At 36.2% G+C, this 12,523-nt stretch overlaps 1 protein-coding gene across 2 annotated transcripts; it reads left to right on the top strand.

Moving 5' to 3' along the window:
* The first annotated feature begins 3,226 nt into the window (after positions 1–3,226).
* On the top strand, positions 3,227–11,733 carry LOC110799313 (anoctamin-like protein At1g73020). 2 transcript variants are annotated; one of them, XM_022004552.2, is made up of 16 exons: positions 3,227–3,801; positions 4,360–4,429; positions 4,661–4,776; positions 5,055–5,181; positions 5,255–5,355; positions 5,433–5,524; positions 5,624–5,728; positions 5,815–6,099; positions 9,731–9,863; positions 9,967–10,080; positions 10,166–10,236; positions 10,336–10,466; positions 10,582–10,664; positions 10,738–10,845; positions 11,082–11,240; positions 11,343–11,733. In XM_022004552.2, exons 1-16 carry the CDS (start codon positions 3,616–3,618, stop codon positions 11,466–11,468), a joined length of 2,007 nt encoding a protein of 668 aa, XP_021860244.1. In that variant the 5' UTR covers positions 3,227–3,615; the 3' UTR covers positions 11,469–11,733. The 2 variants fall into 2 exon arrangements, with proteins under 2 accessions (XP_021860244.1, XP_021860245.1); XM_022004553.2 differs by having other exon boundaries at positions 3,229–3,801; positions 5,830–6,099.
* Positions 11,734–12,523: the final 790 nt, after the last annotated feature.

The raw sequence follows: 12,523 nt of genomic DNA, 5'->3' as shown, positions 1-12,523 counted from the left end.
AATTCATTCACGAAACTTGCACGCACGAAGCAATGGAAGCCTAGTGTTGCAATGGTACGGGCATGCGACGACGAGCAAGGGAGCTTCGTCGCCCATGCGGTGTTGTGGCAGCGAGAAAGTCACAAGCACGCACATGGACTACGGCCTGTGCGTGTGTACTTGTGCGAGTGATCAAGGGCGAGCAAACAAGCACAAGACAACAACATTGGGCGAGCCACACATCCGTGTGTGTGCTGCGCCTAGCATTCGCTACTTGTGCGAGCAGCAGCATAGCAAGGCAGTGCAATGGCGAGCAATGCGCTGCTGCGCCACACCACTGCCCAGCGCGCACTGGTGCGAGCCAACGAGGGATGCCTCGCGCTCCCTGCTTGGTCGTGCTAGCGTGTTGTGTTGTGCTATGCGACGAGGAAGAGCACACACATGGGCAATGCACCTGTGCACGCGGCCCATGGCTGCTTGGCGTAGAGATTGGTGTGGCAACTGGCAAGGCATGGGCTTTTTGTTCGTGGAATTGCCTCGGCTTTTCGATGTACGTTTAATTTTTCGTTGAGCGTTGAATTTAATTAATTTTAAATTTGTGCTTATAATTTTTTCTTGGAATTTAATTTTATTAGTTTAATTATTATAATTAATTTTATACTGATTATTTAATAAAATTAAAACCTTGAATAAATTATGATTAATTTATTTTAATCAACTAAAATTAATTTAAGGGATTTAAAGTATTAAATATATGAGATTTAAATTTTAATTAAATATGTGGTTTCTGATTAGACTTGGAAAGACTTTTCTATGTTTAAAAATTACTAAAGCATATAATTCTTGGTTTGAGTGGGAGCTTTTATTCATGAATGGTTAAACTCTTCATTAGGTCCTTGTTACCTTAGGATTAATAAACTCGATTAGAACTAATAAGGTCAAATAATTGGTAGATTCTTGAGCCTTAATTGGTTTTTGCAATTATTATGTGATGCATTTTTTCTGCTAACTTGCTAAATGGGACATTCATCGATAAATGAATGGGTGAATGGTATATTGTAAATATATTGTTTTGCAGGTTGCGGAAAGTAACTAGTATGACCCAAATAGGATAGAAAATATGGTCTGCGTACCATTAATTTTGAATGTAAAATATGGTCAAAAGTACCATGGTTTTTATGTTATATCTTAGCTATACTACGTACTCCCTCCGTCCCGGAATACTCGAAACGGTTTGACTTTTTGCACTATTCACACAATTCACTTTGACCCTATTTTATTTCAAGTATATGAAAACAAATGTTAGTATATAATATATTGTTGGCTTCATCTTAATATAAATTTTTAAAATACTAATATTTTATAAGTTTTTTATAATACGTAGTTAAAGATATTGGTGGTCAAATTTGTGCATTGGCAAACGTGTCCAGTCAAAACGAAGCAAGTATTCCGGGACGGAGGGAGTATGATATAAGTTGAAGTCTTTATGAATCAGGAAACCTACGATCAATCGTAGGATATCTAGTTTGTATTATAAATAGAGGTGTATGCCCACGAATAACAAAACATGAAACACAACACAACATTACATTTTCCCCTCAGTAATATTTTATCAGTATCTTTCTTGAGTTTAAGATTTTTTTTTTAATATAAGATTTTATACTGTTTATAATTGACAACTGTTATTCTTAACATTCTTTTTTACAATTTCCCTTTTACTCCACAATATTTTAAATTTTCGTCAGCTTATTTTACAAAAAAAAAGACACCAAGTTTATTCAATGTTTGTGCTCGAGATGTACGAAGTATTACTTTGGCCCCCCTTATTGAAAAATCCTGGCTCCGTCACACCATAAAATCATTGGTAGTACACAGTAAAGATGACTCTGGGCAAGGCTGGGTCGGGTCGAGGCACGATACCGCAAACATGGAAAAGCATAATCCGCCATGAGCATGAAGTCGTGTATCGTTAGCTGGGTTCGGGCCACTTTATAGAAAAAGCATGACACATCCCGTCACAACAAAGCATGTTAAATTTAGTGAGATTGTGCTTAATCATAAAGGCCTGGTCTGACTCAACACGAGGGCACATAGACTTGGGCCATGCCTGCACCGCTTTTTTTAAATTTTCAACCCAACATGAAACAAGTGGGTTTGGCACGAAGCACGACCCAGTACGTCCGGCCACAACTGTCTTTACTCCCTCTGTTCCTAAAAGATCGCCTCCCTCATACTCCCCCCGTTTCGAAATAATAGAGAAACTTTGACTTTTGACACTATTCACAAGTTTCAATATGACAATAATTTGTGATTTATGGGTAAAAAGAAAAATAGTAGTGGGGTCTTGTTTGATTCTTCTCGCTATGTACTTTCGGAATATCAACTTTTTATAATTTTTATGAATACAAAATTAGAAATATTGCCCAAATATTTACATTGGCAAACGTGAAAAGTTAAAATGTCCCCATTTTACCGATACATAGGGAGTATAACATAAATGGATGTCCCTGTTTATTTGCCACATAGTCTCATACCTCATTTTTAGTTTATGGTTCTCACATGTCTCTCCTCACACTATAATTTAATCTAAATAAAAAATAAATTTACCTACTCCCTCCGTCCCAAAATTATCTTCCTGCTTTCCTAAACGAGTGTCCCAAAATTATCTTCCTGTTTCTAATTTTGGCTACTAAGGTCCCCACTTTCTCATGTACTATATTAATTAAATAAATTGAAAACCCCACCATGTACTATATTCCACTTTTCCCATGTACTATATTCTCTTTCATATGTATTTTATTTCACTTTTCCATACAACTCAATAGACGGAGGGAGTATCTATTTATTTTTTAGAATACTCAATTCTTAATAGATTAAATTCTCTTATAGAATAATCTCTTAGGGACGGAGGTAGTAGTACAAGTATGTTATTTTTACGCATAGCACACCCGGTTCACCGGAGCTTAGCTCCGACTACATCCAGATCCGACCCGAGTCGCACACCTTGCTTAGGGAAATAATACGGCGAGACTCGAACCCGAGACCTCCCTTAAGCGGCATCAAGCTGCTTTACCACTTGAACCAACTCTATGTTGGTACAAGTATGTTATTGTTCAAAGAACAAATGAGACTTTAAAGCGTGGGAACCAAGTTTCTGACTTCTTGACTTGGACGAATTATGGGCAGTCACTCAGTCATTAATCAGTGCATCACTTCACTTAGCAAAAAGGTCGGTACATCATAAAAACACTGCCCCACCACGTGTCATTTCTCTCTCTCCACCTTCTTTCTATGTGTAAAAATTCAAAAACATTTTTTCTTTAAAAAAGTTCCCATAAAATAAAAATTTAATTCCAATCTCTTTATAGTTTATGCTCCTCCCATCAGAATTTCTACGTTTTCTACAAATTCCATACGAAGTACGGTGTATTTATTTCAAATTAACTCACATTTTCCCAATTCAATCTTCACGCAAATTCATGCCATTTCGGCTCAATTGATCCCAGATTTGAACACCCTCCAATGTAATTCTATTCAACATTCTTTTGTAAAGAATCTCTAAAAACTGGTTAATTATTGGATTCTTTAAGCTAAAGTAGAAATTGGGGTTTTGGGTTTTTGTGGGAATTATTGGAAATGAAGGTGGAAGGTGAAGAACAGACTGTATTTGAGATTGCGTTAGTGTTTTCAAAGAAAGAAGAAAATGGTGAAACTGAAGATGAAGGTAGCAGGTATGATGCTTTTGATCTTCTGGTTGAAGAATTGAAGAAAACTGGGTTGTTGGTTGAGGCAGTTCCCGGGCTTGCTCATGAGTTTATTAAGGTTAGGTTTTTTTTGCTCATAAGCTTCTGATATTTTTTATTTATTGCTGATAGGGTTAGTAGCTCTTTCTTTTTCTTTTTTAAATTGGGACGGAGGGAGTAAATTGTTTTAATTTCAAGTGTTTGTTGCTAATTCTTTAAACAAAATTATTTATAATGTATGATGTTACTATATGATGTTACAAATTAGGTAATAGAGTGGTTTATAATTGCAAGTTGCAAGATTAGCTATTTTATGAGTAGACTAATTTATAATTGTTAATTATCCTTTTTAAATAGTCTAGACTTTGATGTCTGGGCTGCGAAAAGGCCCCTTGTAAAATTGTATGAAATCGAAGAAAAGACATGGAGAGGATCCTGATGCACATAAGTCATAAATATAGAAATAATACTGTATTGTTTGAAATGAGCAAGAACTAGAGTTTTAAATTGTTACTAAATACACAACTTCAAGGTGCTATTTCTGATTTTGATTATAACTATCTATATATGTTCCTTTCCATGTATATAATTGTGAAATTTAATTGGCACGTTAAAATTGGATATTGCTTTGTCTCAGTTGGCAGCGCCATTGGAGGCTCTAGGAAAGGCTGCAGCAGAATTACAGATAAGGAAACGAACAAATATTGGTATTAACCCCATCTAGTTTCTTGTTTCCACAGTGTGTATGATTCTTTAAATGTTCTTTTACCATTAGCAACTTTCAATGACTGAGGAGAAGTGAAGTGAGGAACACTAATGATAAGTTAGATTACTTTCTACGTCTTTCCTCAGCCACTGGATTGCCTTGTAACTATAATTTTGATGCTGAGTAGTTCTACATGGTAGTTCAGCTTTATAATATACGCAGTATTTCTCAGGAATGGACTTAGCTTTCGACTGGGATCAGGTCAAGGCCTTTGTGAAGCAGGCTGATGGCTCATTGTTCAGTTGGTGTGAACGCCACCATTGCTACCATCACTTAACTTATGGAATAGTAAGCAACCTTCTAATTCCTTCTCTGTTCTTTGACCATGATATACTAAGTATTTTATCTTTTGTGACTAATTTGTTACTTCTTTTACTGAGACTGCCGGCCTTTTTCGGTTGACCTCTGCCCTCATTACAGCATTATCATAGAATTTTATTGTTGTAGTGTTTCTTTCATAAAGTCATGGTGATTCAAATTTTACCTTGAATCCTTTTAGCAATAATGTGAATTCTTTAGAAGTGCGGAGAAATTCATTAACATTACTGATAAACTGATAATTGCAGGTAAATAAAAGTAAGTTGTCTGTGCCCCTGAAATATGGCTGTAAAAATTTCTACTGGGAACCTTGGGAGCCTCTTCTCCGGAAGCTGGAAACAGAAGGCATCCTTAAACAAGTATTTCCATTGCATGGTACGAGAATTCCTTATTATTGATGAGCTCTTATGTTTTCTGTTTGAGTATAAAATGGGCTTTATGATATCAGATGAACAGAAAAAGAAGGAAATGCTGAGGAGTTGGGCACTCAACTTTTGGGATGTCACAAGGCAGCCAATTGATGATATATACCTATACTTTGGAGCTAAGGCAAGTTGAAATGATCTTAAATAATGTTTGTACTTCACGCTTCCATTGGCTAATACAAAGGCAATTCACAATTGCAGATAGCAATATATTTTGCTTTTCTTGGAATGTATACTCGTTGGTTACTCTTTCCAGCGGCTTTGGGGATTGTATTGCATTTAGTTGATTTTGGGTAGGTACTACTATCTTAAACTTCTGTCAGACCAAAATGTCTCCCTCACTTTTCCACATTGCTTGCAATTTTGGCATTGACTGCTGTGTTTTCTCTCAGCTCGTTGCAATATCTGGCTCTTCCAGTGTTTTTCATAAGTATCATATCATGGGCTGTATTCTTCTTCCAGTTCTGGAAACGCAAAAATTATGCCCTTATAACCAGGTATTTTGCTGTCATGCATCAAAAGCTTCATTTTTTTTGGTCTTGTTTTTAATGGATATACATCGTCAGCATCATGTCTTTACCAGCTCCTTGTCATCCAGATGGAACATCAGCTACACAGTCGGTACAGGACCTGGATATAAGATATTTGGAATGGATTTAAACTCTAGGAAGCATCCTTTGGTATCTGCAAAGAAGTTTGAGGAGGATAATGCTAAAGAAAAAAAAGCATATCAAAGAGATGAATGGTTAGGCCGTCTAAAGAGAATCAGAAATGATACGGTCATTATATTGAGCATTATTTGTCTTCAGTTGCCTTTTGAGCTAGCTTATGCTCATCTTTATGAAAAAATTGGATCAGACATCATAAAGTAAGTTTCCTTTGTCTTTTCTGCTAATGAATAGTTATGATATGAAATTGAGGCGGTGTGCCTGGCCATTAGACAATAACTTGATCTATAGTTTGATTTTTCTTTAAATATTGGTGTGCAAGTTGGAAAACTTCTCTGTAAATCTTGAACTGCTTCTGCTATCACTACGCCGTCTTAATAAAATGTCCACCTTGACCTTTTCTGAACTTATAGAAAAATTAAACGAACTTGTCACTTCTGATGTCTCATGCCCAAAGTTTCCCACTTTACTTGGCAATTAGCATTGTATGGTCTAAATTGAATCACGTATCAAATCAATCATTTTGAATAGAGCGTAATGGTGATGTGGGAAGTCGAATTAAACAAAAGTAGGCACTGCTAACTACTTTCAGTAAGTGTACATTATTTTTGTTGGGAGATCTTCAAAAGGGTAGGCGAACATTTTTTGTGAGACAGGGATAGTATATAATATATATACATTGGTTTACCATGGATTTTCACTTGGGATGATTAGGAGAATCATTAGCTTAGATTCCATTGGGATTGTGGGAAGTGGAAACTAGGACAAATGCATGTTTAAGGGTTATTTCACTTTGCAAGAGATTGATGTGGGCTTTCTGCTTTATACTTCATTTCACTCCTAAAAAATAATAATGTGGTTACTAGTCAAATAATTTCTTAACCAAGAATCAATATCCCCCAACCTAAGGTCTTGCGGAATAGGCAAGAGAACCCAAATAGATCAAGATCTGGGGAAGTCTCGAATGGTATTGATTGATTCTTCTATGACGAGGGGGCAATTCAGGCAATAGGGATTTGGGAAGATTGAACAGCGGTGGAGCAAGCTCCTAATGGGGGCAGTGTATCCTCCAAAGGAGCAAAATGATAAGATAGTTTTTTGGGAGGGTGTTGCTTTCCATAACCACTTAAAAGGTAAGGTGTGAATCAAGAGCTCCAACATTCGCTGCACATGCAATAGACAGAGAAAGTGTTATGGGATACAAAGCGAGAACAAGGCATGTCAGGGTTAGGGGATGAGGGGGGTTTAAAGCTTTTAATTCTGTCTTCAACATCGTGAGGGAGAGACACAGGGAAAGGGTGTCTAGACCCCAATCACCCCGCATTAACAAAATCTCTAACCTTCATATTGTCTTTTATTAGAGCGAGAAACCCTTTGATGGGACTGCAAAGCAGGCCTATACCTAGCTAAAAGGAAATCCCATCCCTATTTCCAACTTCCAAGTACCTATGTACGATTTGAAGCAAGGAGGTTCAACCTTTTGCCAAAAATCTTCCATAGAGGTGAGCCTTTGTTGATTTGGGTGATATAATCACGATGGACATACTTTGATCTAACACTCACTTAGCTATCTCGAGAATGACTTTCTGACATCAATGAAATGAATTTGCATTGTTGAAAATGACCTTTAGACATCAAATAAAGAAAAATTATGCTTTTGAAATGTGAGAAACCACGGCATATAGGAGGATATCTGAAAATATATATTTACCAGAAGCAGCATACCACAATGAGGCTATGAAAACCATAACGCCTTACATCATACGAGCCTTATTGCGGAACACATACCTAAAAAATCTCAACATGACCAACGTAAATGGCTGTTCTTGATTTTGGAAATATCAAGTATTTACCCGTTCAGTTCTGCTGTGTATAGTTCATTATCATTATCATTACCCCATTGCCTCAAAGAGGCTCCCACAAGAAGCGGGGTAAGCGGGGGTCGGGTGTACGGAACCTTACCCCTGCAATTGCAGAGAGGTTGTTTCCAATTGACCCAAAACTCCAAAAGCGATAACGGGACGACAACGGAAAGACCATCTTCTACTTCATGGAAAGGAAGCGAAGAGGTTTTAAGAGCCATTTTGATTTAGTCCATTACATCCCACAGGCAAAAGAATAAATGAATCGTTGGCTCCATCGGAAATGGACATAATTAATTAATCAGCAATTGGAATTTGAATAATCCTTGCTCTGTTTATTAATCAGCAGTTGGAAAACTCTGTGCTCAATTTTAGTAGTCACTTAATTCTTTAGGTAAGTTTTACTCTGATATCTTGCAGATTACTTTTCTGATAGAGAGAATTGCGTAATCCATGACTGTTGTCTGTTGCTCTGAACAGAAAAGAACTGGCCAAAATTTGGGAACGTGTGCTCTGCAGCTCCTGAATTATTCTCTCTATCGAACAATTGATGTTCTATACACTATTTTGGTCAATCCCAAAACGAACAGCCTTAACCAGAAATTGTATACCCTACCCCAGCCGTATACTCTCCATATCCCATGTGGTCTTCCCCTCCTAATTCTTTTTCCTGATTTATTTTCACTTTTTCACTATATTCCATAATAGCCCATACTCCCCTACTATATAATCTTAGTATGAGTGTCCAAGCCTAATAAGAAATTTACTCGTGGACAGAAATGTTTGTGCTTAGAAAAATGAAACTTTTCCATAAATGTGGAAATACATGTGGCTTTCTTAAATGGATCTGTAATTCTGACATGGATGTTAACACTGTCCATTGATTTCTCATTTTTATATGCCCAGGTGTTCCACGTTTTGAGAAACTGCAAGATCACTGTCAGTATCTTGATGTGTTTAGCAGAAAATAAGTCTATTATATTTGTCTTTAGTTTTTATTTGAAACTTTTCAAACGTGAAGTAATCTTTTCTGTTGGTTGAAGTCTTATATTGTCGAAACGATGGTCAACTGAGGAGTTTTACTAGTTATAGTCATTAATATCGTGGTAAATATCCCTATAAGCTAAAACATATGTTTAAAAAAATGTGCATATGGTATCTGGATACAAAAAAATAAGTATAGATGGGCCTCATACCAAGTGAATTAAGACGCTGAGATTGGACTATGTTCAGGACACGCAACAATTTAGATTGCAAGTTTCCAAAATGATTCAAATAGAAGATACATGTCATATTTACAGAAAAAAACGGGAAGCAGTTACTTCTGGTTTAGTTGCCGAAGGGGGGCACCAAATATAAAAGTAACTGTTAATATATAACTGTATAACTGCTCCTGCCTACTGTGCCTATAAAACTGTTTTCTGAGATCACGGATGGGGCTTCGAAAGGAAATCCGGGTTTTGCTGGAGCAGGGGACCTATAATAAGTCTTTACTTTGCTGGCTTGACTCCAGAACTAGTAAAGGAAGGAAGTCCGTTCTAATTGGTTATGTTAATACTTCAATAACATGATTTAACACATGTCATAATTTTTTTTAAGTAGACAAAAGCCTGATCATTTTTGCTTGTGCATATTTATTTCTGTGAAGAGTAAAGACTCTTCACCTTCGCTTTCCTCTTCCCATTTTCTTCAGTAAATACTGCAATTAGACGGAATTCAGTCTCATACTCTCATGTCTTATTCTGGGTGATCCTGTCCTCCCTGGTTATTATCCATTTCCCCTCCATTGCAGTAGTTATGGAATCTTGTACTAGTTTTAGTGTTTTACCATGATGACAGAGCTGGTCTTTGTTACTAAAATATTTCAATTTCTTTGATGTGGAGTTACTCACTAATAGCAGCAATGCAGCGTTGTTTCTGCAAGAGTCGTGTAATAACATATCATCAACTTTTATGGTTAATTTGATAGGTTTGGGCTGACAGCTGTCTATCTACTCTTCATTCAATATTTTACACGATTTGGGGGGAAAGTTTCTGCTGATCTCATTAAAAATGAAAATATTGACAACGAAGATTTTCGTGCGGACAGCTTGATTTACAAGGTGAGTAATGGGATCAGGTGCCCAGATTTGTTTATTTGTTTCATTTGAAGGTGAGTACTGGGAGTACTGACTCAAATTCCCTTTGTTGACATTTCTTTTGCAGTTGTTCGGGCTTTATTTTATGCAGACATATATTGGAGTTTTCTATCATGCTCTGCTTCACCGCAATATTATGACACTCCGCAAAGTTTTGATCCAGCGTCTGATAGTCTCAGAGGTTCACATATAAATTTATTGAACAGGAATTACTAAATTCTACTGAAAATTGTGATTGTAACGATGATGAGGTAACATGTTTGCAGGTTTTTGAGAACTTGCTTGAAAATTCTCTGCCCTACCTTAAATACAGCTATAAAAAATTTGGAACTGTTAGGTGAGCTTTCTTATCCTTTTTTATTTGCACCATCTGCACATTTAAATGGATTGCTGATGAACTCCTTTTTGTTTGTCAATGCATTTCCCTACTATCAAGGCTCAAGAAGAAGCACAATAAGGGGTCATCAATTGGGAAGATAAAGGTGAATTCAAGAGTGGAGAAAGAGTATCTGAAATCTGCTTACTCTGCAAGCATCGGAAGTGAACTTGAAGATGGACTGTTTGATGGTAATACTTTCCCCTCATGGTTTGTGGTCATCAGTTATAGTAATATAGCTTTTTTTGCATAGAGAAGAACTTTATTTGTAAACTTCAGCTTATTCAGACTGTAAACTATGTGCAGATTTCTTGGAATTGGCATTGCAGTTTGGAATGATTATGATGTTTGCAAGTGCATTTCCCCTCACATTTGCTTTTGCCGTTGTGGTAAGTAATATCTATATACATCAGTTCAAAGTTTGAGGCATCAAGTTATTATAACAAGCTGCTGTTCGTACAGAATAACATTATGGAGATCAGGACAGATGCTCTGAAGTTGCTTGTCATGCATAAAAGGCCTGTCCCTCGTGCTACTGCTACAATAGGAGCATGGCTGAATATTTTTCAGGCAAGCATGCACATTTAAAATCTTGTTGGTATAATTGCAACTAATCATCCCCTTGTACATGATTTTTGGGATTAAACATAACTATACGGACCAATACATAAATTCTTAGTCATACCCCGAAAAGAGGTTGCAGATCGTGTTGTGTATTCTCTCAGCTTATGTTTGAAATTTTGTATTTTATATTTAGAAGTAGAACAACCTCGCTAATTTTGAAGTCTATGTTATCCAAAATTCAGTTTCTAATAGTGATGTCGATTTGCACCAACTGTGCACTATTGGTTTGCTTATACGATGAGGAGGGGAAATGGAAATTAGAACCAGGGCTTGCAGCAATTTTGGTTATGGAGCATATCCTCCTCCTGATAAAGTTTGGCTTTTCTCGCTTTGTCCCTGAGGTAAACATGTGGTTAAGATCTTGTTGTACATACCAATAAAAAAAAAGCAGGAAAGTGATAGTGAATAATGAGTAAAGAAATTGTATTCCTTTTTTCTTGCAGGAGCCTGCGTGGGTAAGAGCAAGTCGTGTGAAGAACGCAACACATACTCCAGAAGTCTCTAGAGAACTGTTGAGGACCATTTCTGGTGGAGAAAATATGATGAACCCTGCACAAGTAATCAAGTGATACCAAAACAATCTGCTGCCTAGCTTGTACAATTGGTATATAAATTTTTTGTAGGATGGTTGGTGCGTATAGCTATACGGAAATGTCGTGTGTGTCATTTTTTTGGGTTCTTGGTTTTCTTCCTGCCTGGTTTTTTGCTTGAAAATGTATTTGCTTCGTGTTGTATAGGTGGGTAGTGAATGCTCACATTCACAGGTTTCTTAAATCTCAAAGTGAGAGAATTGTATATACCAATTACTGGAAAGCATTCTTAAATCTCCCCGGATTTTGCTTGTTGCTGTGATTATTTCATGCCCCCTTCCTCTTCTAATTTTACACTATATAATTATCAAAAGGTCTTGCGCGCACAAGGTGCACAATAAATTTATTGTACACCAATATAACTTTTACTTATTTTCTTGTAACTTTAACCTAGTTTTGATTAACTTTTATATTAGTAAAAAAAAGTTGATAGATAAACATTTTAAAGGGTTATATGATTAATTTTATACATTATTAGTGATTTTGAAGAAATAAGTTTTATTAAAAATGAAAAAAAATTCACTAAAAATAGATAACTTTTACATATATAAGCTTGACTTTTAAGCATTTTGAGTTAACATTTACTCTAGTGTATAATATTTATTGTACAACCTTTATAAATAAGAATTTGTGTATAATTATATCCTTACTTTCATTTTCTTCTCTTTTGACTGATATGCTGTCTGTTTTTATCTCCTTGAAATAATCATTTAAAAACAAACAAAATATGTGCATTGCACGTGGTTAAAACTAGTTGATTTTAAATAAGTAAAATGATTTCACTATGTGACACGTCCAATCTTTAACCCAATTAGTGTATGTACAAATGTATTCCCTATCATATCATGTGTTTACATGCCTTCTTTAGATTCACAATTCAACCAACCTTTCCAAATAAATGGATAGAATTTTGACGGGAAAAATAGGTGAAGCATGTGACGATTGAATCAGATGACGAATATAAGCCAAGCTTAAGTGCAACAATTGATGGCAAGAGAGTCTAATGCTTGAATTAAAAATCTAAAATACTACTC

The sequence above is a fragment of the Spinacia oleracea genome, chromosome 4, assembly GCF_020520425.1.
Source record: "Spinacia oleracea cultivar Varoflay chromosome 4, BTI_SOV_V1, whole genome shotgun sequence".
NCBI lineage: Eukaryota > Viridiplantae > Streptophyta > Magnoliopsida > Caryophyllales > Amaranthaceae > Spinacia > Spinacia oleracea.
This window is presented reverse-complemented; position numbering and strand designations above follow the sequence as displayed.

Coding starts and splice junctions, on each gene's coding strand:
- LOC110799313 (XM_022004552.2), top strand. CDS start 3,616: ATGAAGGTGGAAGGTGAAGAACAGACTGTATTTGAGATTGCGTTAGTG. Junction 3,802..4,359: donor TTGCTCATGAGTTTATTAAG/GTTAGGTTTTTT, acceptor GCTTTGTCTCAG/TTGGCAGCGCCATTGGAGGC. Junction 10,665..10,737: donor CATTTGCTTTTGCCGTTGTG/GTAAGTAATATC, acceptor CTGTTCGTACAG/AATAACATTATGGAGATCAG.